The 23,330-nt window shown below is 58.4% G+C and overlaps 2 protein-coding genes across 2 annotated transcripts; both read left to right on the top strand.

Annotated features, from left to right (window-relative positions):
• Nucleotides 1-3,258: 3,258 nt before the first annotated feature.
• Nucleotides 3,259-10,005, top strand: LOC135416862 (maestro heat-like repeat-containing protein family member 6). Its single transcript, XM_064660140.1, has 16 exons — nucleotides 3,259-4,521; nucleotides 4,566-5,136; nucleotides 5,460-5,524; nucleotides 5,639-5,773; nucleotides 5,950-6,098; nucleotides 6,330-6,471; nucleotides 6,716-6,903; nucleotides 6,993-7,130; nucleotides 7,409-7,523; nucleotides 7,694-7,831; nucleotides 8,071-8,247; nucleotides 8,381-8,536; nucleotides 8,696-8,797; nucleotides 8,916-9,018; nucleotides 9,272-9,328; nucleotides 9,622-10,005. Exons 2-16 carry the CDS (start codon nucleotides 5,055-5,057, stop codon nucleotides 9,831-9,833), a joined length of 1,959 nt encoding a protein of 652 aa, XP_064516210.1. The 5' UTR covers nucleotides 3,259-4,521; nucleotides 4,566-5,054; the 3' UTR covers nucleotides 9,834-10,005.
• Nucleotides 10,006-15,061: 5,056 nt separating this feature from the next.
• Nucleotides 15,062-21,904, top strand: LOC135416864 (maestro heat-like repeat-containing protein family member 6). The gene is made up of 18 exons (XM_064660143.1): nucleotides 15,062-15,331; nucleotides 15,630-15,694; nucleotides 15,809-16,036; nucleotides 16,307-16,454; nucleotides 16,695-16,759; nucleotides 16,869-17,018; nucleotides 17,203-17,351; nucleotides 17,586-17,733; nucleotides 17,979-18,166; nucleotides 18,254-18,391; nucleotides 18,671-18,785; nucleotides 19,209-19,346; nucleotides 19,564-19,740; nucleotides 19,869-20,024; nucleotides 20,187-20,288; nucleotides 20,538-20,640; nucleotides 20,907-20,963; nucleotides 21,257-21,904. The coding sequence occupies exons 1-18, from the start codon at nucleotides 15,214-15,216 to the stop codon at nucleotides 21,454-21,456; spliced, it is 2,445 nt and encodes an 814-aa protein (XP_064516213.1). The 5' UTR covers nucleotides 15,062-15,213; the 3' UTR covers nucleotides 21,457-21,904.
• The last annotated feature ends 1,426 nt before the right edge of the window (nucleotides 21,905-23,330 follow it).

A 23,330-nucleotide genomic window follows, 5' to 3' on the forward strand; every position in this document is an offset into this window, starting at 1 on the left:
ACATTCATAGCCAGAGCTGGAAGACTGACAGGTTAATAAATTGCTAATGGTGAGGCAAGAGGATTTTAACTGTGTTGTTCTCCTTACTGTCTTGCTCCCCAAGCAGAGGGGAGCTGGCACAGCAGCCTCATGTCACCTGGCTGGGGTTCCCTGTCCCCAGAGATATGAGCATCCTCTCCACCAACAAGCAAATCATGCTGGGAGTCTGTGCCTCTTCAGATGCTTTTGGCCCCAGAAAAATATAATGAAGGAAGCAGCTGGCTAAAGGGGAATGATCACTTCCTTTATCCTGCTCCTTACAGTTGTGCAGATAAGCAGGATAGAAAAGCCTATTTAAATAAATTCAGCTCAGGCTGTGTCGACAGCCCTGGTTGCCTTTTCCAAATTCTGGACACCTTTACACCTGTCTGTGAGATTACTCTGCATTTAAATTTCTTCTTGCTGAAACTGAATTATTCAAGTGTCACACTGTGATGTGTCTTGAGAGGACATGACTGTTTGGATTTCACCTAGCTCTTGGCTTTAAACAAACTAGGGTTGCCTTGCAAATTTTTTAACCGTAAAATACTTAATGTAATTAATTTTCTGTCCTCTCTTGGAATTCCAGGAACTCTTTTTTCAGTTCTTTCAGTTTCAGAGCAGGAAAATGTTCCCTCTGCTTTGCAGTGGGGGACTCGTGGTGAGTAGCATTACATCACATACAGCAGAGATGCTGGGCAGCAAATAGATGCTCTCCGAAGGTAAACCAAACCTGTTAGCTTAGGGGTTCAGGCTGCACTTTGTTTTTGTCTTGTTTCTGAGTGAGAGATTATAAAATTTGCAAGGTAGTGTTCAAGTTCAGTACAGTACAAGACTGTAATTATGATTCCTAAATAGAGTGTGAAAGCTGTTTTCCTCTGCCTGAGCTAAAGGCCATTTGAATGGATTTTAGGTCTTGATGGTGTTTTTTCATGTTTTAAAGCTGTCTTAGATACTCCTGTGAGTTGAAGCCTTTTGGCAGTCAGCTCAGTTTTCTCAGGTGTCTGACGAGTGGGTCCCTGGTTGAGCCTGGACAATGACATGACTTAGCTGAAATTACATTCTTGGGGTACTGGTATCTTAAATACCAACTGTGAGGTGCTCTGATGTGTCATGGCTCAAAGGCCAGGCTGCTCACAGGCTGGGACACTTGGGTTCTCTAGTCTCCCTTTCATATTCAGCACACCAGAACAGGAACGTATTAAAGTTGCTGAGATTTTCTGAATATTGACTTTCCTCCCTCACACCCCGAGAAACCCCGGCCTTAGGGTTACTGCGTGATGGTGATTTCTAAATCTGTTTTTTACATAAGAACAGACAAAGTAAACAACAGCACCCAAGAAAGAGCTGATGGCCCCCTAGCCCCAGAACTTCAGGCTTTTGACTTCCAGGAACCACTGCTTTTTAAGGGAATTACAGAAGAAAACCCTTAGGAATATTTTGTGCAAGGTTGCTATCTTGCCTTTCATTTACAACAAAGAAATCAAGCTACATTTGAATGTTAACTTACTTCCTCCTTTTTTTGCCTATCAGTTGTTCCCAGCCACAACTGGTGTGATATATTTCTGCACTTCTTTCACCTGTTATCAGAGGCTGAGCTGGTCTGTAAGTCCTTCTCCCCATCAGCCTAGTTGGGTGTCCCTGTGCTCTGCACATCTGTGGGTTTAGGGGTGAGGATCATTTTGGAGCTGATCCCTTGCTAAGGGAGAGCCAGGATTATAACAGAGGTGGTTCTCAGCAGGTGCTCTGGGCACCTGTTTAAAAGAGCAGGCTGTGGGCCTTATTGGGAAGGAATGTTTCTTGTTCTTTGCCTATTGCTCTTCAGGGTGGTGCACAGGATTGGTATTAGGGTCTGGAGGGGATGGGATGGGACCTGCTGAGATTCCTGGGAATCATGAACTTGAACTTAGCTGTCTTGAATGAACCAGACACACTTCTCTGCTCCAAGCTGCAACTTTGGACTGAGCACATGCAGGAGAGGTCAAACAGATACCGGCTATATTCAGTATAATTCTCATTTCATGGAAACTGTTTCCTCCAGGAATACTCTGACACTCCTCCCAGGGATCTCCTAGAGTGTTTTGATCTCTGATTTCAGGACCTGAGATCCCAGGTGTCAGCCCCACACCACTCCCAGGATGCTACCTGAGGTGATTTTTCTCCTTTGGAAAAAATCCCAGCTCCAGAATCTATGAAAGGCTCACCCAAGGCATCTCGTGGAGTCTTTTGATCTATGGTTTTGGGACCTGTGATCCTGGGTGGCAACCCCAGCCTCCTCCAAGAAAGTTTCCTGAGATTATTTTTCTGGTTTGGGGAAATCTGTTTCCATTCCTCAGAAATTGTAGCTCATGACACAAAAAGAGAGACACAAATGCAGACCAGTGTTTTCATGCTATAAAAAGAGCCATTCCATGACTCTCAGACTCCATGACTTTATGGCCGGGGTTGGAAGGTTTGTCTGCCAAAGCATCCTGCTCATTGGCTCGTCCTGTGCATCCTGGAGAGATCCAGGTAGGCCTTTTTGGCAGCTGGGCATTAGCAGAGCTTAAACTGGGGGCAAACTCTGGGAGGTGCTGTATGCTCCTCTCTGCTGCCACGGGAGGGTTTTTCTGGGTTGAGGGTGATCCTGGGGGTGTGAGGGGGTGCCACGTGTACACAGGCCAGCCAGTCCTGTTCCCCTGGGTCCCTGCAGTGCCCCCCAGCAATCCTGCCTCCGCGTGTGGATGCTGGCCAAGGCTGGGCTGCAAGTGAGGCAGCTGGTTGTAAGCTTGCCTGGAGCTCCATGTCAAGCCCAGTGGTGTTCCTTCAGGACGTAGCAGTGCTGAGGGGTCTCCTCTAAGCCTCTTGTGGCGCAAGTTGCTTTCCTGTGGAATGAATGTTCTCTGTTACCGGAGAGTAATGAGGGAGCTGGAGAAAGAGCTTGGTAGCTGCTTTGGATCACTGACCAGCAGTCCTGGTTAAGTGGAGAGACTTGTCAGGTGCTTGGAAATGAGCAAATGGAAGGCCCTTGTGCAAGAAGGGTGGGAAGGATGATGTGGGGAACTACGGGCCTGGCAGCCTGCCCTCGGTACCAGGGAAGGTGGTGGAGCAGATGATCCTGAGTGCCATCCCCAGGCACGTGCAGGACAACCAGGGCATCTCCTGGAGGGTGGGAAGGCTCTGCAGAGGGATCAGCCAGAGATGCTGGGGTGGGGTGGGTGTTGAGGGGTTCTGTGGGGATGTTTGGGAGGATTTGGTGGTGTTGGGAATGTTGGGGAGGGAGCTGTGTGGAAGGTGAGAGGCCTGGGCTGAAACTAGATACAGTTTGAAGGCAGCCTCTGTGGTTTAGCAGAGCTTTGGTTATGGAGGGCAGAAGGAATATCTAGGACTCTTTCTATCAGTGGTCCTGGTTGTCATCCAGGGCAGAAGAGGGGAGAGCTATACTTTACTGGCCACTTATCTACCTGTACTGGAGGGAGGATTAGTGTTTTTTGCAATATCCCTCTTTGTGTGAGGTGCTTTTGTAACACTGAGTGAACTTCCATTCCTTGACAGCTTTTATACCTTAATGAAATTCTTGTTATTAGCTCTTAACAGAAAAGTGTTTGAAAACCAAACAATATCCAATTTGTTTATTTATTTTTGCCTCAGTTTAGTGTTTATTTTTTGCAGTTGACTCTCAATGGACCCTGTTAAGGCAAAGGAGTTGCTGGTTTGGGGTGGGAAGCAAACTTGCAAATATTTTACCTTTCCAGGTTGTACCAATGAACTCGGGAAATTTGCAGCTTGATTTGACACTTCTTGCGTTGAGCAATGGAAAATAATGTGGATTCCTGGTTTCCTGAATTTAGGATTATTAAAGGCCAGATTCTTATTTGCCTTCACAGAAAAGATGTTTTTGTGCTGCAGGTCATCACTTGCATGCAAAAATCATTCCTGGAGGAAGCAACAGCTTCTGCCTGCTGACAGCTGCCAAGCATTGCCACCAATTGCTCCAGGTGCCGCTCCCAACAGGCCCCTGCAAGAGCACAGACATCAGTGCCCGTTGGCTTTGGCTGCCCTGTGGCAAAGAAGTCCCCCAGGGGCACAGCTCTGTGGGGCAGGAGAGGGGCACTGGCCCTGCCAGGACTGGGGGTGGTGGCAGGTCTCCTTGGGCGAGGACTTGCCAGAGCTGCTGATTTTGGTGCAGCCCCGGGCAACGGGGTGGGAGCAGCATTGGTGCCCTCGCCCCCACGTTCCTTCTGTGTCACAGCCCCGTGTTCGGGAGGGCCACCAGCCGGCACTTCTCCCAAGGAGCCCGTGCCAGCTCGTGTGGAGGCCCCGTGGCCTTCCCGCTGCGGCTGCCTCGGCAGCCGAGGGGGCTCCTTCTGCTGCCGTGGGCAGGCACAGCAGGGGAGGGTTTGCTTAGTTTTTCAGCTGTGCCTAAAGTTCGTGTCCAGCTGTCTTGGATGCTTTGGAGAACGGACTCCTTCCCGCCTGGGGCAGGTTGGCCGGGCTAGGGGAGGCCCCAGGGCACGTGGCAGTGTGTCACAGGGCCCTTTGTGACACGGTGGGATGGCACGGGGCAGGTGTCACAGGGCCCTTTGTGACACGGGATGACTTAGTAGTGGTGGTGAGGTGGCCACGCCTCAGTGCTCCTCAGAGCATGTGACAGGACAGACGGGACAGAGTGGTGCTGTGCGGAGCCCCCGTGCAGCCAACTCCTTCCCTGCTGATCCGGAGCGTTTTGGAAGCGTTACTCTTGCAGGTGCCCTCGAGGCAAGACTGCGGGACTTGGTGACCCGCAGCCTTCCGAGGTTTCCCCCACCCTTTCAGCAGGTGCCTTTGAGGCTCAACTGCAGGACTTGCTGACCTGGAGCCTTTACAAGAACTCTTCCATCCTTGTGGCAAGAGCCCTTGAGACCAGACTGTGGCTCTTCCATGGCTCCTCTCCTGCTGGTGCCCTCAAGGCCCCACTGTGGGACTTGGTGATCAGTAGCTTTTCTCAGGTTTTTCTGTTGCAGTTGCCCTTGACGCCAGACTGTGGAGTGGTGTGGAGACGCCTTAGCCTGTTTGGGATGAAGAAGGTGAAGGAAGGTGCTGGGGCTGCCCCAGCTCGGCAGCCTGAAAGAGTGGAGTGGTTCCAGCCCCTGCAGGAGGGTGAGTGGCAGAGCTGGGCCACAAGGCAAGTGGCTGCAACCAGCTGGGCCTCATCCCATCCCATCCCATCCCATCCCATCCCATCCCATCCCATCCCATCCCATCCCATCCCATCCCATCCCATCCCATCCCATCCCATCCCATCCCATCCCCTGTTGATGTGGCCAGGAAAGGGAGGGGGAAGGAGGGCCCAGGGCTGATCCCTGGCAGCTCCATGCACTGGCCATCCCGGGGCTGGCCCTGCCTGTGGAGCGCAGGGCTGGGCCGTGTTCTCCAGCCTGTCCCGCAGCCCCTCAGCTCTGACCGCGCTCGCTCTTTGCCAGATCCAGGACGGGACCGGACACAAGAACAGGACCGTGCCCGTGGCCGCTTCCGCAGGGCAGCACAGGTACCTGCAGCCACGGCCTCCTGGGCTGGACCTGCTGTCCCTGCTCAGCCTGGCACCGCTGTCAGAGCTCTTCAGGGCACATCCCTCTCTTCCCTGGCCTTTGTTCTCCTGCAGACATTTAGCAACCTGATAGGACCTCCGTGTAGAGGAATGATCACCATGCTGACTAAAGGCATGGCAACTCAGAGTCTGGCTTCTGCTCCCAGTATGGATTTCTTTGGGGAGAGAGTTGTGTCCCGTCGAGATGAAGTAAGCAGCCTGTGGCCAGGACTTGAGACCCCCAGAGCTTCTGTATCCCACTCAAGCTGGGCCCCCTCAGCCTTTGAGGCCAGCACAGAGTGGTGGGAAGGGAAGCACTTGTCGGGGGAAGCTGGGTAAGTTGCTTGGTCTGGCAGCTCTCCAGCTCTCTGCTGTGCCTCCTCCAGGTGCCAGCCCTTGTGAGGAAAATGCACCAGAGTCTCTCCTCCAACACACCTCCAGACGACAGGCTGTTTATCAACATTCTGAGGCTGACTGATATGTACCCTGCTGATGTTGTGTTCACCCTCCTGCGCTGTGCCCCATCGTGTGACAGGTACAGGGCCCTGGGGCCTTCAGGGCTTGGGGCTTAGCAGCCTTTAGAGCCTATCACCCTGTCCATCCCATCCCACGTGGTCTGCCAGAGGGTCAGTGAGTTCTGGGACCCTCTGGCGCCTCTGTTTCCCAGCCCTGCCATGTCAACCCCCGATCCTGCTGCCATGGTCCCTCCCTGCTCCTCAAGGCACTTTGGCCAGCACCCCCCTGACACAGAACTCTGGCCCCACAGAGCTGCTGCAACCATGTGGAAGACCATAGCCTCATCGGGAATGGAGAAGGTGCTGCCAAAGCTGCTCCGTGTGATGGAGGACTGGCCACTGCACAGCACTTCCACCTCTGACGGGGACAAAACAGATGTCTTTGCCCTGGCTGTGAGTTTCTGGAACTGGCCTTTGTTCAGCCCCAGATTGCCTCTCTGGTGGCTCTCCATCCTCCCCCACCACCACGTCTCCTTGCCTCAGGCACTGGGCTGGAAATGTGGTTAGGGGCAGGTACAGGGGCAGCAGGCCAGGTGCTCCCCCTGTGTCTCCCCTGGCCTTTCCCTCCCACACTTGGGCCCTGCCGCATGGATATCTGGGCACTGAGAGCTGTCTCCGGCTGGCTTTCTTTTTGCAGGCAACCAGGGTGATTTGGGAGATCCTCCGCCTGCCCTGGTGCCCAGAGCCACTGGTGAAATATTCCCCCCCACTCCTTGTGCATTTGCTCTTCCAAGTCTTCATCAGCACAAAGCAGATGCCGGAGGAGGTCAACACCTTCTGGAGGGGATGCCGGGAGAAACGCGGCCTTCCCGCCAACCCCAACAGGTGCTCCATCCCACTCCTCCCATCTCTGCCATGTGCCAGGGGCTGGGGCCAGAGCTCTCAGCATGGCCTGGGCTTTGCTCTGCGCACAGGTTTGCAGGGCAGACTGTGAAGGCACTGCTTCGCCGTCTACGGTGTCTACATTTGGTGATGGCAATGGAACGGAGGCGTGGCTGGGACACTCTCCTCAACGCCGACACCCACCACTACGCAGTGGGTCTGCTGGCCAGGTGAGACCCCCTTGTCCCCGCTGCCCCTGTCATTTCTGCCCTCTGCACGGGGCACCCCATGCAGTGTCCGTGGTCGTGGGCCGGAGGGCCTTGTCACCCAGGGATGGCCGAGCAGAGTGGCAAAGGCTGGGAGAGGCGGGTGCACAGGAGGAGCCGCCTGCCAGAGTGCCCTGGTCCCCTGCCGGGGTGCTGGGGAAAGACCAGGCCTCTGGGAGTGAGTCCCAGGAGAGGTTTGCCCACCTAGCTCATGGTTGATGTTGCCTATTTCCCCCTGCCAGGGAGATGCGTCGTGCCTCGAGCCCCTTGTGTTCCCCAGTTGCCCTCTGCCTGCTGGAGCTGCTCATCAGGGAGAAGCCACGCTGGGACCTTCCTGCCATGGCATTCCTTGTGGAGGTGAGCCTGATGGCGAGTGCTGCCTCACTGAGCTGCCTCCACCTCTCTGCCCTCTCGCAGCCGCAGCTGCCCAGGACGATGCCGCGCCTTGTGCTGCTGCCTGGGCCCAGCCCGGTGCGGGTCTGGGCTCCTGCTGGCCAGGCATCCCGTCACTGCTCCGTGCCTTTCAGATCCTGGACTGCCTGGACATGACTGACTGTGGTGAAAGCATCCTGGAGATCCTTTCAAGGCACCTACAGAGTGAATGCAAAGAGAGACGTCGCCTGGCACTCAGAGGCCTCGTGGTGCTGAGCAAGGATCCTGTGATGGTGAGGAGGGGGCAGAGGCTGAAGCCATGCTGGAATCCTGGGGCTGGGGAGTGCAGTCTCTTGGGCTTGGCTGGGCTTTGGGAGCTGTGGCAGCTGCTGCCAGCTCTGCTGCCTCCCGGCTCAGCTGCCTGAGTCCCTCGGGACAGGCCTTTGGCTCAGCACGTGAGGCTGCCCCACCAGAGTGGGGTTGTTGCTGCAGCCCTTCATGGCTTCCCAGCACAGCCTTGTGTTCCTCACAGGCCAAAAGAATGTGCAGCCTCTCTGAAAGCCTTGTGGAGCTACTGCAGGATGCAGATGTAGAGGTGGTCGGGATGGCCTTGCCGATGTTCATGAATATGCTGCAGAACAAAGACATCCTAATCTCCAGGCCCACTGCCCCGAAGCTGGCTGAGGCTCTCCGGCCACTCTTTGACAGCGTAAGGCTCTGTGCTCCCCACCAGGGGTGCCGGGTGCTGGCAGGAAACTTTGGGCCTTGTGGATTTTCAGGCCTGTGCCCAGGTGGGCCTGGAGCAGCTGGTGCTGAGGTCTTTTCCTCTTCCTTTCCATCAGGACAACAGCCATGTGCAGGTCTTCTCCATTCGCCTGTTCCGAAAGGTGATGGAGTTGGTAGTGGCTGAGGGAAAGAAGCCCCTGGAGAGATATGTGATCCAGAGCCTGTTGCCACTCTTTTTGCACTGGCATGAGGAGAAACAGCGACTGGCAGAGGTGAGGACTTTCTTGACTCTGGTGTCACTGCGGAAGGGGGCTGGGCTGTCTCCTGCCCTGGCACCTCGAAGGCTCCAGTCTCCTCCTGGCGTTGGTCCAGGGATACGGATCCTGTGCCCTGGGCTGCGATGCCATCTCCTGGACTCTGTTGCTCTGCAGGCCTCTCAGGAAGCACTGCTTGGTGCAGCCAAGTTTCTGAAGAGGAGGGATCTCAATCAGCTGCTGAAGACAGAGCAGCCATTGAAATTTAGCGAGCGCCTGGTAAGGACGGCCCCGAAGCCCCAGTCCCCGAAGAGGCCAGTGCTGGGCGCAGGCAGCGCCCGGCCAAGGGGCAGAGCCCCAGCCAACCCTTCCCACCGTGCCCTGCTGCTCTCTGCAGCTGGAAAAAGACAAGAGAAGAGCGGCCGAGTACCTGCACCAGGCTTTGCCATACCTGGAGAGCCCAAAGGAGCCCCTGCGAGAGGCGGCCCTCAGGTTCATTGGTGAGCCACAAGGTCCCTCCCCGCCCCGCTGCAGCTCGGCCCCAGCCCCGGCTGCTGCAGCGGCAGCAGGATGTGGCCCAGGGATGTGCTGGGGAGCCCCGAGTGCCCTGGTGGCTGCCGCCCTGTGCCAGCCCAGCCCTGGGGAGTCCCGAGGCGGGAAGGCCCCGGGCTCAGCCCTGCCAGGGCAGGAGGGTGCGTGGCTGGGCTGGGGGGGAGCTGTGCCGCTGGGGCCTGACAGGGTCTGTGTTCCCAGGGATCGCCGGGGGGTGCATGCGGGGACAGCCCGAAGAGCTGCAGGTTATCATCGAGAGTGAGTGAGGGCAGCGCGGTGTCAGCGGGGGCTGGCGGGAGGAGCACGGAGCCTGGGCAGGGAGCTGCAATCCTGCCCTGGCTGTGGAGGGCTCTGCTCCCTGCACGGACAGAGCAGAGAGAGATTTCAGGGGCACGGGGGGTATTGGTGGCCAGCCCCTTCCGGCTGATCCCGTTGGGCCCTGCTCCCTGCTGGCCATGGCAAGAGCTGGGTGGGATGGTCCTGGCTGGAGGGGCTCCTCGGGTCCCCACCCATCTGGGCTCTGACCTTGGCTCTGTTCCTCTCTGTTTCAGCCCTTCAAGCCTTGAGAAAAGACAACTGCCCCTCCTACACAAACGTGATGGTTCAAGCCCTCTTTGACCAAAGAGCTGCAGTATTAAATTCATCTTCTGCATCGAGACAAGCGATGTCCCTAGAAAAGCACCAGATACCATTCAACAGGAGACCACCTGGAGACCAGAGGAAACCATCTGGAGCTCCAGGCACTGATGCCAAGCCCAACTGAGCCTGCCAGGAAGGCCTTGTGGCTCCTGGCCTGTCCTTCCCTCTTGACCCGTCCCTGCCTCCATACTGCTCCATCCCTTTAGCCTTCAGACCCAGCCCGTTCCCTTCTCCTGCTCCCAGCTCATCCCTCCACTTCCCCTTCCCTTAATAAACAGTTGGGTTTCTCCCCCCTATCTGCATCTTTGTGGAACTGAAATGGCACAAAACCTGAGCCCTGGAGCACACGGGGCCTTTCTTTTTCCCCCTTGCGCCGTGTGCAGAGACAGAGAGGGACAAGGGCAGCTCAGACTGGAAAGGTCCCTGTCCTGAAGGTCCAGTTCCAGAACACTGTGGCATTAAAGATCTTGGTGGGCACACTGAAGGCCAGTGGTAGGACAAAGAGCCTGAATATTAGCAGAGCCAGCTTCAGTCTGCTCTGAACCGAGCTGTGAAGGTTTCCATGGCAAGCATCCATGGAGGGCAAAGGAGCTTGGAATGCTGGAAGTTACTCAAGAATAGCTTCCTGAAAGCACAGCAATGGTCCATCCCTACAAAGGGGAAAGAAGAAGGCAGAAACGGAGACCACCATGGCTTAACAGTGAGTTTTGTGTGTGCTTGAAAGCAAAGGAAGAAGCAGCACACTGCCTGAGACACAGACACGTGTCCATCCCAGTGTAAGGAGCACTGCCAGGCAGTGCCTGGGTACCGTACCCAGGTCTGGTCCCCACAGTTCCAGAATCACAGCCCCTGCATCAGACACAGTCAGAAATCAAAGCAAAGGAGACCAGAGGGAGGGAACCGTTCCAGTCTGTCTTGGGCGTTGCTGCAGAACAGCCACCGCTTCTTGCTCCACCTGGATCTGGGCTTTGCTGACCTCAGAGCCAGCCAGGTTGTGCTCTGGTGCCCAGAGGCTGTTCAGAGAGGGCAGGAAAAATGCTCCATGCAGAGCGGAGAGTCCCGGACGTTGCTTATAGGAACATCCTGCAGGAACAGGGATCTGGCCTCTTGCTGAAAACACTCGGGGTTTGCTGCCAGGCCTGGAGGCAGGAATTCAGGGCTGTGAAGATGCCAAAGCAGCCCAGCTGTGTCTGCAGAGGGCCTGGGGCTGGGAGTGTGAACCTACAGCTGGAAACACACTTGGAGCAATAGGAGCTGGACTGGCTGTTTTTCAAGGAGCAGAAGGAATTCAGCCTTGCCAGGGTTTCTGAAGTGAGTATTGGTGTTCCCCAAGAAAGCGACAGGTTTGGGTAAATGCCTTTGGAGACAAGGGGCTTGTTCCTCAAGGAAAGTACTTCCCAAAGAGTTCCCCATGAGGTTGGTCCAAAGGTGTCCCTTTGGCTCTCTATGTCCTTTCACTCCCTGTGGCCCATTGCACTTTGTAGAGAGGCAGGGGAAGGGGGAAGGCTGTGAAGAGCAGGTTTGTGTTCTGCCTGTGCCTGCGGAGACCAAGCCAAGCAGCTGCCAGCAGGCTCTGTTAGCCACCTTTCAGCAGAGGTCTGAGCGGGAGCATCTCTGTGCAGCTGAGAGCCCCAAAGCTGTCTGGGAGAGCTGTGAATTCAAAAGCCTTTATCCACACCCTTATGCCATCTTACCTATCTGGGCTTTTGAATTCCCAGATGTATGTCGGTGTAGAGTCGTGGCAGCCAATAAAGATACAAGGAGTCAGTTATGTGCAGAAAAGATGTCTGAAATTTATTTTTCTCATCTGCTTTTTTATACCCCTTGCTAGCAGCAAGCAGTATCCTTATTTTAGGTAAGCAAGCAACAGCGTTTTCATTGGCTAGGATCTATGTGTGATACATTTGGCAAAGCTCAAGGCCTTACTGCAGATCCCACATCCTAGGCCTACCAGCTTTACAGCCTGCCTTTGTTTTCTCCATTAGGGCTGCGTACTGACTTCCTTATCATCAAGGATACACCCAAAAGTTTGCCCAGTCAATATCTTCATCCTGGGAGCTAACAGACCCGCTATTAACCTCTTCGCCCAGAAATGTGCCTTTGCCTCTTGCTTGGTGGAAGCTGCTCTGGGCCAGGGCCAGCACAGAGCTGGGGTGCATGGGCCAGGCATGATGGAGAGTCCTTGTCTCTGATCTTGGTGTGTCCCCAACCTCAGGAAAGGGTTGGAAGGTTTGTCTGCTAAAGCATCCTGCTCATTGGCTCATCCTGTGCATCCTGGAGAGATCCAGGTAGGCCTTTTTGGCAGGGCATTAGCAGAGCTTAAACTGGGGGCAAACTCAGCTGAGATACTCTGGGAGGTGCTGTATGCTCCTCTCTGCTGCCACGGGAGGGTTTTTCTGGGTTGAGGGTGATCCTGGGGGTGTGAGGGGGTGCCACGTGTACACAGGCCAGCCAGTCCTGTTCCCCTGGGTCCCTGCAGTGCCCCCCAGCAATCCTGCCTCCGCGTGTGGATGCTGGCCAAGGCTGGGCTGCAAGTGAGGCAGCTGGTTGTAAGCTTGCCTGGAGCTCCATGTCAAGCCCAGTGGTGTTCCTTCAGGACATAGCAGTGCTGAGGGGTCTCCTCTAAGCTGACAGATGCCTCCCACCTCTTTTGGCGCAAGTTGCTTTCTTGTGGAATGTTCTCTTGTTACTGGAGAGTAATGAGGGAGCTGGAGAAAGAGCTTGGTAGCTGCTTTGGATTGTCAGTGTAGATTTGTGACGTCCGATAAAGATACAAGGAGTCAGTTATGTGCAGGAAAGATGTCTTCTTCCTCTTTATTTTCTCATCTGCTTTTTTATACCCCTTGCTAGCAGCAAGCAGTATCCTTATTTTTAGTAAGCAAGCAACAGCATTTTCATTGGCTAGGTTCTATGGGCGATATATTTGGCAAAGCTCAAGGCCTTATTGCAGGTCCCACATCCTAGGCCTACCAACTTTACAGCCTGCCTTTGTTTTCTCCATCAGGGCTGTGTACTGACTTCCTTATCATCAAGGATACACCCGAAAGTTTTCCCAGTCGATATCTCCATCCTGGGAGCTAATAGACCCGCTATTAACCCCATCATTGGATCATTGACCAGCAGTCCTGGTTAAGTGGAGAGACTTGCCAGTCGCTTGGAAATGAGCAAATGGAAGGCCCTCGTGCAAGAAGGGTGGGAAGGATGATGTGGGGAACTACCGACCTGGCAGCCTGCCCTTGGTACCAGGGAAGGTGGTGGAGCAGATCATCCTGAGTGCCATCCCTGGGCGTGTGCATCTCCTGGAGGGTGGGAAGGCTCTGCAGAGGGATCTGCCAGAGATGCTGGGGCGGGGTGGGTGTTGAGGTGTGGGAGATGAGCAAGAGGAGAAATTGCAATATTGAAGATGGATCGAGGCCCTAAAAGAGGTGACAAGAGATGAAGATGTCATTTAAGACTACAGAATATTCTCAGAGGCAATGGACTTTATTGACAGAGTTAGAGTTTAATGGTAAAATAGAGTTCTTATGTTGTACCCCATAATTTTTGTAAAAATTCCCTTAAACTGTTTGTCCCCTCATATCCCTGTTTCCTTATAAACCCTCCCCCAATCCTTATGGAGTTGTAAACCCCTGCTATACTTTCCTTGTTTGGGCAGGCCCTCCTACCCTTTCCATATTTGGTATGCCATACCCACTGTTCTAGCAACTTCTCTGTGTCCCCCTATACGAGGGAGAAGCCATCTTCATAAAGGGTTCACTCTTGTTGACCTACAACCTGTCTCAAAACTCTGAGTGAATTTCCCTGTATCCCTAGCCGGGCTGTAATAATGTTGGAATTTTTTCCCTAGGGTACCTCGTCCTCGCCCCCCCAGTCTGTTTCTTCTGGGATGGGGGGAGTTAGGGAGGGGGTGGGGGCAGAGCGGAGCCGCAGGCGCTGGGCAGCGCGGGAGCGGGGAGAGGGGGAGGTCTCCCGGGGAAGCACGGTTGCCACAGGCACGGCCGGGAGTCTGTCGTTTGGGGGGTTTCTTTGGGTTTGGTGTGCACCAGACAGAGCGGGGAGTCCGGTTTTGGCTGCCTGCTTTTTCTTTGCCTGAGAGGAAGTTTCTTTTCCCCACGGGACCCCTTGTGGAGAACAACTGAGAGAAAGAGAGCAAGCCATCTCAGAGCGAGGTATTCTGCCTTCAGACGGCCTGTGGGAGAAAGGATGTTTTTTTTCTTTTCAGTGCTGGCTGCGAGCACAGGTGGCTGCGAGCAGCTGTTGGACTGCCAAAACAGTCCTGCCTTCTCTCCCCACTCCCCAGGTTGCTGTGGGTTTCTCCCTCCACCTGGGGAACTGGGACTTTGCTTTGTTTATTCTGAAAGGTTTTGATTGCACCTTTTTTTGTTTATTCAGATTTGGTTAATAAAAAGCTGTTTCTTTTCCACACTTCCACCGGAAGTTTCTTGATTTCTACATTGCAATCGTGTTAAACTAAGACACCTTGCCCTCACGTTCCTTCTGTGTGTCACAGCCCCGTGTTCGGGAGGGCCACCAGCCGGCACTTCTCCCAAGGAGCCCGTGCCAGCTTGTGTGGAGGCCCCGTGGCCTTCCCGCTGCGGCTGCCTCGGCAGCCGAGGGGGCTCCTTCTGCTGCCGTGGGCAGGCACAGCAGGGGAGGGTTTGCTTAGTTTTTCAGCTGTGCCTAAAGTTCGTGTCCAGCTGTCTTGGATGCTTTGGAGAACGGACTCCTTCCCGCCTGGGGCAGGTTGGCCGGGCTAGGGGAGGCCCCAGGGCACGTGGCAGTGTGTCACAGGGCCCTTTGTGACACGGTGGGATGGCACGGGGCAGGGTGTCACAGGGCCCTTTGTGACACGGGATGACTTAGTAGTGGTGGTGAGGTGGCCACGCCTCAGTGCTCCTCGGAGCGTGCGACGGGACAGACGGGACAGAGCGGTGCTGTGCGGAGCCCCCGTGCAGCCAACTCGTTCTTTTCTGATCCGGAGCGTTTTGGTGGCGTTTTTGTGCTGCGAGTGCCCTCGAGGCCAGACCGCGGGACTTGGTGACACGGAGCTTTTGCGAGGTGTCTCCAATCCCTGCGGCAGCTGCCCTTGAGGCCGCACTGCAGCACTTGCGTTTCGTAGCCTTTTCTATCTTTCAGGTGCCCTCGAGGCCAGACCGCGGGACTTGGTGACCCGGAGCTTCGGCGAGGAGTCTCCAGGCCCTGCGGCAGGTGCCCTCGAGGCCGTTCTCTGGGGCTTCGTGCCCCGGAGCTTTTCCCTGCCATCTCCAATCCCTGCGGCGGCTGCCCTTGAGGCCGCACTGCAGGACTTGCCTTTTGTAGGCTTTTCTATCTTTCAGGTGCCCTCGAGGCCAGACCGCAGGACTTGGTGACCCGGAGCTTTGGCGAGGAGTCTCCAGGCCCTGCGGCAGGTGCCCTCGAGGCCATTCTCTGGGGCTTCGTGCCCTGCAGCTTTTCCCTGGCGTCTCCAATCCCTGCGGCGGCTGCCCTTGAGGCCCGACTGTAGGATGGCGGAGAGACGCTTCAGCCTGTGCAGGTTTCTCAGGAGGAAGAAGAAGGAAGGCCCTGAGACTGCCCCTGCACAGCAGCCTGAGGAGGTGGAGCAGCCCCAGCCCCTGCAGGAGGGTGAGTGGCAGAGCTGGGCCAACAGCTGGTGGCTGCAGCCGGCTGGGCCTCTTCCCATCCCATCCCATCCCATCCCATCCCATCCCATCCCATCCCATCCCATCCCATCCCATCCCATCCCATCCCCTGTGGACGTGGCCAGGAAAAGGGAGGGGGAAGGAGGGCCCAGGGCTGATCCCTGGCAGCTCCATGCACTGGGCATCCCGGGGCCGGCCCTGCCTGTGGAGCGCAGGGCTGGGCCGTGTTCTGCGGCCTGTCCCGCAGCCCCTCAGCTCTGACCGCGCTCGCTCTTTGCCAGATCCAGGACGGGACCGGACACAAGAACAGGACCGTGCCCGTGGCCGCTTCCGCAGGGCAGCACAGGTACCTGCAGCCACGGCCTCCTGGGCTGGACCTGCTGTCCCTGCTCAGCCTGGCGCCGCTGTCGGAGCTCTCCATGGCACATCCCTCTCTTCCCTGCCCTTTGTTTTCCTGTAGGCCGTTCGGAAATTCGTGGGCATTCGGCGTCCAAAGACCAGGATCGCACCAGGCGAGGTCATGGCACAGCCTGACCCCACGCCCAGTGAGCTCACGGCCAAGGCTGACGGCGCAACGTCCGAGAGCGAGGCAGACACTGACATCGCAGCCGTTCAGTGCCTGCCCAGTGCTCCTGATCTGGACATTCCTGGGGAGAGAGTTGTCTCTGTGGAAGTAAGCAGCCTGTGGGTAGGGATTGTGTGGCCCCTCAAGCCAGGTCTGCTGGGCCCCCTTAGCCTTTGAGGCCAGCAGAGTGTGGTGGGAAGGGAAGCACTTCTCGGGGGCAACTGGGAAAATTGCTCCCTCTGGCAGCTCTCCAACTCCCCCCTGGCCCCTCCAGGCCAGACTTTGGAACTTGATGAGCCGCAGTGTTCCCAAACCTGCTGTGTTGCAGGTGCCTTCAAGGCACTTGTGCAGGACTTGGTGAGCCAGAGCTTTTCCGTGCCATCTCTCCTGCAGGAAGCCATGAAGCCAGAGAGAGACACAGAGCAGAGACCCCCCAGGGTGCCCAAGCTGGCCTGGCTGAAGGAGGGGGAGGAGGAAGGCCCTGGAGCTGCCCCATCCCAGCAGCCTGAGGAGGCGGAGCAGTCCCAGCCCCTGCAGGAGGGTGAGTGGCAGAGCTGGGCCCCAGGGCTGGTGGCTGCAGCCAGATGGGCCTCTTGCCATCCCATCCCTTGTGGACAGGGCCAAGGAAAGGGAGGGGGAAGGAGGGCCCGGGGCTGATCCCCCGGCAGCTCCATGCACAGGGCATGCCGGGGCCGACCCTGCCTGTGGAGCACAGGGCTGGGCCGTGTTCTCCAGCCTGTCCCACAGCCCCTCAGCTCTGACCGCGCTCGCTCTTTGCCAGATCCAGGACGGGACCGGACACAGGGGCAGGACCGCGCCCGTGGCCGCTTCTGCAGGGCAGCACAGGTACCTGCAGCCACGGCCTCCTGGGCTGGGCCTGCTGTCCCTGCTCAGCCTGGCACCGCTGTCGGAGTTCTCCAGAGCACATCCCTCTCTTCTTGCCTTTCTCCTGCAGATGGTTTGCCAATTCAGCAGGTGCATTTGGAGGGAAGAGACCATCGCCATGGGTGCTGGGGGCATGGCAAGCTCTGACCTCTGCAATGCCGAGACCAGCGCTGCCCTGCTGGATTTGCTTGTGGAGAATGGTGTCTCCAGTGCCGAGAAAGTAAGCAGCCTGTGGCCAGGGCTGTAGCCCTGCAGGGTTTGTGCGGGCCCTCACGCCGGCTCCGCTGGGTCCCCTCAGCCTTTGAGGCCAGCCCAGAGTGGTGGGAAGGGAAGCGCTTGTCGGGGGAAGCCGGGCAAGTTGCTGGCTCTGGCAGCTCTCCAAGTCTGCCCCGTGCCCCCTGCAGGTGCCAGCCTTTGTCAGGTACATCCACCGGTGGCTCACGGCCAATGTGTGTGCTGAGCGCAGACTGGACAGGACTCTTCTGGCTCTGGTCGAGGCGCACCCCGTGGATGTGGTGGTGACTCTGCTGCGCTCTGCCCCATGCTGTGACAGGTATGGGGCCCCTCTGCCTCCAGGGCTCACCAGCCCATCATCCTGTAGAGCCCGTCCCAGGTGTCCCTCAGGCCCAGAGTTCCAAGGAGCCTCTAGCATACCAGCCACAGATCCTGCTCCCATGTGCCCTCCTTGCTCCTCAGGGTGCTGTGGCTCTGTCAGCTGGGAGCGGGAAGTGCCCAGGCCGTGGCACTGTGGCTGAGAGCCCGCTGACACAGAGCTTTGACCCCCCAGAGCTGCTGTGAGCATGTGGAGAGCAATCATCTCCTTGAGAACTACTGCAGAGTCGGTGCTGACGATCCTTGCCCTCGTCCTGGGAAGCTGGCCAGCCTGCAGCATGCGCACCTCGGATGGGGATGAAGCGGAAGTCTTTGCCCTGGCTGTGAGTTTCTGGAACCGGCCTTTGCTCAGTGCCACGTCACCTCCCCGGCAGCTCTTCATCCTCCCCCAACACTGCATCTCCCTGCCTCAGGCACTGGGCTGGCAAGCTGGCTTAGGGGCAGGTTCAGGGGCACCAGGCCGGCTGCTCCTGCTGTGTCTCCCCTGGCCTCTCCCTGCCACGCTCGGGCCCTGCCCCATGGATGTCCGGGCACTGAGCGCTGTCTCCGGCTGGTTTCCTTTTTGCAGGCAACCGTGGCACTCTGGAAGATCCTCCATCTGCTCTGCTGCACACGGGCAGTGAGGGAGTGTTTCCCCAACCTCTTTGTGCATCTGCTCTTCCAAGTGTTCTTCAGCACAGTGCAGATGCCGGAGGAGGTTGACACCCTGTGGAGGGAGTGCCAGAAGCAACACAGCCTTCCCACCAAGCCCAACAGGTGCTCCATCCCACTCCTCCTGTCCCTGCCACGCCTTCGGGGCTGGCCAGGGCTCCCAGCATGACCTGGGCTTTGCTCTGCACGCAGGTTTGCAGTGCTGACCCTCAAAGCCCTGCTGCACCGTCTGCGCTGCGAGAGCGTGGTGGTGGCACTGGAGCGCAAGTGTGGCTGGGACACGCTCCTCAACGCCGACACCCACCACTACGCAGTGGGTCTGCTGGCCAGGTGAGACCCCCTTGTCCCCGCTGCCCCTGTCATTTCTGCCCTCTGCACGGGGCACCCCACGCAGTGCCCATGGTCGTGGGCCGGAGGGCCTTGTCACCCAGGGATGGCCGAGCAGAGTGGCAAAGGCTGGGAGAGGCGGGTGCACAGGAGGAACCGCCTGCCAGAGTGCCCTGGTCCCCTGCTGGGGTGCTGGGGAAAGACCAGGCCTCTGGGAGTGAGTCCTGGCAGAGGTTTGCCCAGCCAGCTCAGGCATGACAGTTCTTGTTTCCCTCCTGCCAGGGAGATGGGCTCTTTCTGCACCCCCTGGTGTTGCAGCATTGTGTGCTGCCTCCTGGAGCTGCTCAGCGAGGAGATGTGTCCCTGGGAGCTCCCTGCCATGGTGTTCCTTGTGGAGGTGAGCCTGATGGCGAGCGCTGCCTGGCCGAGCTGCCTCCACCTCTCTGGCCTTGTGCAGCCGCATCTGCGGGGGAAGCCCAGTGAAGGGAGCTGGGGCAGAGGGGGGGCTCCACTGTGCGCCCTTGGCCCCTTGCTGCTGGGGTGACACTTGTCCCCACTGTGTTTTGGGTCCTTCTGCTGCCAGCACTCGCGCTTCCCTCATGGCTCCTCAAGGCCAAGGAATGCCAGGGCTGGGCGGCACAGAGGAGCGGGCGAGTGGCCTGCGCAGGGCAGGGAGCCCAGGGGCTCTGCAGAGCCACTGCTGCTTTTGGGCAGGGCTGCCCGGGACGGTGCCGCGCCCTGTGCTGCTGCCTGGGCCCAGCCCTGTGCGGGTGCGGGCTGCTGCCGGCCGGGCAGCCCGTCACCGCTCCGTGCCTTTCAGACCCTGGTCTACCTGGACGTGAGGGAGTGCGGCGAAAGCGTCCTGCAGATCCTTTCAAGGCACCTGTGGAGCGAGTGCCCAGAGATGCGCCGCCAAGTGCTGAGGGGCCTGGTGGTGCTCAGCCAGGATGCCGTGACGGTGAGGAAGGGGCGGTTGGCCGAAGCCATGCTGCGATGCCAGGGCTGGGGAGCACAGCTGCTGCCAGCTCTGCTGCCTCCCCGCTCAGCTGCCCGAGTCCCTTGGGACAGGCCTTTGGCCTCTGGGCCCCGCGGCAGCACGTGGGGCTGCCCCGCCGGAGCGGGGTTGGGGCTGCAGCCCTTCATGGCTTCACAGCACTGCCTTGTGTTCCTCACAGGCCAAAAGAATGGGCAGCCTGACTGAAAGCCTCGTGCAGCTCCTGTGGGACGCAGATGGAGAGCTGGTCCGGAGGACTGTCAGCGTCCTCGGCTTTCTGCTCTCCGACAAAGACATCCAGCTCTCCAGCCCCACCGCCCTGCAGCTGGCTGAGGCGCTGCAGCCGCTCTTCGACAACGTAAGGCTCTGTGCCCCGCAGCCACAGGCAACGGGTGCTGGCAGGAAACTTTGTGCCTTGTGGATTTTCAGGCCTGTGCCCAGGTGGGCCTGGAGAAGCCAGTGCTGAGGTCTTTTCATTTCCACCAGGCTGACAGCAGTGTGCAGCTGTCCTCCATCCTCCTCTTCCGTGGGGTGATGGTGACAGGGCAGAAAGAGGGAAAAAAGGCCCTGAAGCCACACGTGCGCCAGAGCCTGCTTCCACTCTTCTTCCACTGCCACGATGAGAACCAGAGAGTGGCAGAGGTGAGTGGGCACTTGTGGGCTCTGGTGTCCCCGTGGCAGGGGGCTGGGCTGCCTCCTGCCCTGGCACCTGATGGGCTCCAGCCTCCTGCTGGCCTTGCTCCAGGGACACGGCTCCTTTGCCCTGGGCCGTGGTGCCATCTCCCAGTGCTTGTTGCTCTGCAGGCCTCTGGGGAAGCGCTGCTTTGTGTGGCCGGCTTCCTGAAGAGAAAGGACCTGAAGAAGATAGTGAAGAGGAAGGAGCTGTGGATGTTCAGCGAGTGCCTGGTAAGGACGGCCATGAAGCCCCAGCCCCAGGCTGGAGCAGCCCCCAGTCCCCGACGCTCGGAGTGTGGGGCTGGCACTGTGGCCCTGCCCACTGCTGCAGCCGCCTGCGGGACAGCAGCCCGTGCCCCACACGCTGCTACCTTGCCTGGGGCGTGCGGGCAGGGGAGGCCAGTGCTGGGCGCAGGCAGCTCCCAGCCATGGGGCAGAGCCCCAGCCAACCCTTCCCTCCGGCCCTGCCTCTCTCTGCAGCTGCAAAAGGAGCAGAGTCGAGTGGCCGAGTACCTGCGCCAGGCCCTGCCATACCTGGAGAGCCCACAGGAGCCCCTGCGAGAGGCGGCCATCAGGTTCACAGGTGAGCCACAAGGTCCCTCCCCGCCCCGCTGCAGCTTGGCCCCAGCCCCGGCTGCTGCAGCGGCAGCAGGATGCGGCCCAGGGATGTGCTGGGGAGCCCCGAGTGCCCTGGTGGCTGCCGCCCTGTGCCAGCCCAGCCCTGGGGAGTCCCGAGGCGGGAAGGCCCCGGGCTCAGCCCTGCCAGGGCAGGAGGGTGCGTGGCCGGGCCGGCAGCGCCGCCGGGGGGGAGCTGTGCCGCTGGGGCCCTGACAGGGTCTGTGTTCCCAGGGATCGCCGGCAGGTACCTGCGGGGACAGCCCGAAGAGCTGCAGGACATCATCGAGAGTGAGTGAGGGCAGCGCGGTGTCAGCGGGGGCTGGCGGGAGGAGCACGGAGCCTGGGCAGGGAGCTGCAATCCTGCCCTGGCTGTGGAGGGCTCTGCTCCCTGCACGGACAGAGCAGAGAGAGATTTCAGGGGCACGGGGGGTATTGGTGGCCAGCCCCTTCCGGCTGATCCCTCCTGGCCCTGCTCCCTCCTGGCCCTGGCAAGAGTTGGGTGGGATGGTCCTGGCAGGAGGAGCTTCTTGGGTCGCCACAGATCCAGGCTCTGACCTTGGCTCTGTTCCTCCCTGTTGCAGTTCTTCAGGGTCTGAGGAACGACACCAGCCCCGCCATCTCAAGCCTGGCGCTTCAGAGCTACCGTGTGCTCGAAGCTGCTCAGAGAGCTGCATCCCCCCAGGTGCAGCAGCCGCCAGACTGGCTGTGCGGGGCCTGCACGAGCTGTCCTGCTCTGCGGGGCAGTTTCTGGCTGTGCTGCCTGAGCTCTGGGGAGGCTTGATGTGGGAAGCGGTGTCTGCTGGGGCCACGTGAGCCTGCAAGGAAGACCCCTGCTGTGGAAGCACTTCCCTCTAGTCCAGCATAGGAATATAAAATTCCTCTTGCCACACACAGAGGCTCAGGAGTGTTTTTTGGTGCCCAGTTTGCACAGGGCATTGGGGGAGAGGGGAAAAAGGGTCCTTGTGCTCAGCAACGCTTGCCCAGGTGTGCAGTGAGAAGAGAAAGAGCCCTAAGTCCCCTTGGCCTTTGGTGGTGCTGTGCTGAAGCCTCCAAGCTTGCAGCAGAGCAGCTGGGCAAAGGCTGGAGCTGTGGGGCTCCCTGAGCCAAAGGTCCTTGGAGATGGCCAGAAGCCCTGTCCCAGGCAGGAAGTGCCATCTGTGTCCTGCCCAGGTGTTGGCCGGCTGCTGTGGCGCTTGCCCGGGGCGTCTGCCGTGCCTGCGGCAGAAGGGCTGGAGGCCTGGGCAGGAGGGTGGGGACAGTGCCAAGGGGGCCAGGCTGGCCTGGCTGGGGACAAGGAGGGCAAGGGGGCCCTGGCGGGGCACGACCGCTGGTGCTGCCTGAGGAAGGCACCTGCCGAGAAAAAGAACTGTTGCAAATAGGGCAAGAGGAGCTGAGGCAGGTGCGGGAAGAAGCACAAATGGCTAAGCACCTGCCTGGGATCGATACTATGGGACACTGTTACCGAGAGGAGACTAATACAGGAAAAGACTGCTTTATTGTTACCAGGGTTTACCAAAGAACTTGTTCAGACAGTTTTCTTCCAAGTTTTTCCAATTTCAATGTATTTTCCTCTCACGGATATCCCCATTTTTCCTATTGGTTCCCATCTGCTGCATTGCAGATACTCTCCCCGTTGGCTCCCGCTGATTCCATGTGCCCTCCTTCCTTCCCTGGTTGGCTGTTTCCCATGTCAGTCCCATGCTCCCCCCTTTTTTCCAGTACCTTCCTCACCCTCCCCTATAGAAGTCCAAGCCCTGCTTCAATAAAGTTGTGACAGCACGGTGATAGCTCCACTGCGTGACAGTGTGTGTTTCCATCCTCTACTTCGCTCGAACCCACTTGCTGTCGCAGTCCCTCTCCCAGCCCAGCCTGCGGCAGCTGCCGGCCAGGGCCAGGGGCAGGGGCAGGGCCGTGGGCCAGCCCGGGCCCCCGCGGCTGCCCAGCCCACGGGGCTGTGTCCCAGAGCCCGCCGAGCCAGAGCTCTGGGCCCGCGGAGGTGCTGCCAGCACGGGGAGGGCGCGGGGCTCCTCAGGCAGGGCTGCGCCGTCGCTGCTGCCCAAGCCACAGACAAGAGCAGCAGGCTGTGCACAGGAGCAGCAGCAGCCACAATGCCTGGGCCTCCTCGGGAGTCGTCCCCCGGGGGCACAGCTCTTTGGGCAGGAGACGGGCACCGGCCCTGCCAGGACTGGGGGCGGTGACAGGTCTCCTTGGGTAAGGACTTGCCAGAGCTGCTGATTTTGGCGCAGCCCTGGCCAATGGGGTGGGAGCAGCATTGGTGCCCTTGTGTCATAGGTTTGAAAGGAGACGTGGGAATTTTTTCCCTAGGGTACCTCGTCCTCGCCCCCCCAGTCTGTATCTTCTGGGATGGGGGGAGTTAGGGAGGGGGTGGGGGCAGAGCGGAGCCGCAGGCGCTGGGCAGCGCGGGAACGGGGAGAGGGGGAGGTCTCCCGGGGAAGCACGGTTGCCACAGGCACGGCCGGGAGTCTGTCGTTTGGGGGGTTTCTTTGGGTTTGGTGTGCACCGGACAGAGCGGGGAGTCCGGTTTTGGCTGCCTGCTTTTGCTTTGCCTGAGAGGAAGTTTTTTTCCCCCACAGGACACCTCATGGAGAACGACTGAGAGAGAGAGACCATGCCATCTGTAATTAGGGCAATGTG

The sequence above is a fragment of the Pseudopipra pipra genome, chromosome 7 (genome assembly GCF_036250125.1).
Source record: "Pseudopipra pipra isolate bDixPip1 chromosome 7, bDixPip1.hap1, whole genome shotgun sequence".
Taxonomy (NCBI): Eukaryota; Metazoa; Chordata; class Aves; order Passeriformes; family Pipridae; genus Pseudopipra; species Pseudopipra pipra.

What these genes read in the sequence shown, in the direction of transcription:
- LOC135416862 (XM_064660140.1), top strand. Translation starts at nt 5,055, where the DNA reads ATGAAGAAGGTGAAGGAAGGTGCTGGGGCTGCCCCAGCTCGGCAGCCT. An exon ending in CTTCCCGCCAACCCCAACAG is followed by an intron (nt 6,904 to 6,992) that starts GTGCTCCATCCC and finishes CTCTGCGCACAG; the next exon opens with GTTTGCAGGGCAGACTGTGA. An exon ending in AGAAACAGCGACTGGCAGAG is followed by an intron (nt 8,537 to 8,695) that starts GTGAGGACTTTC and finishes GTTGCTCTGCAG; the next exon opens with GCCTCTCAGGAAGCACTGCT.
- LOC135416864 (XM_064660143.1), top strand. Translation starts at nt 15,214, where the DNA reads ATGGCGGAGAGACGCTTCAGCCTGTGCAGGTTTCTCAGGAGGAAGAAG. An exon ending in GGATGTTCAGCGAGTGCCTG is followed by an intron (nt 20,289 to 20,537) that starts GTAAGGACGGCC and finishes CTCTCTCTGCAG; the next exon opens with CTGCAAAAGGAGCAGAGTCG. An exon ending in GGCGGCCATCAGGTTCACAG is followed by an intron (nt 20,641 to 20,906) that starts GTGAGCCACAAG and finishes CTGTGTTCCCAG; the next exon opens with GGATCGCCGGCAGGTACCTG.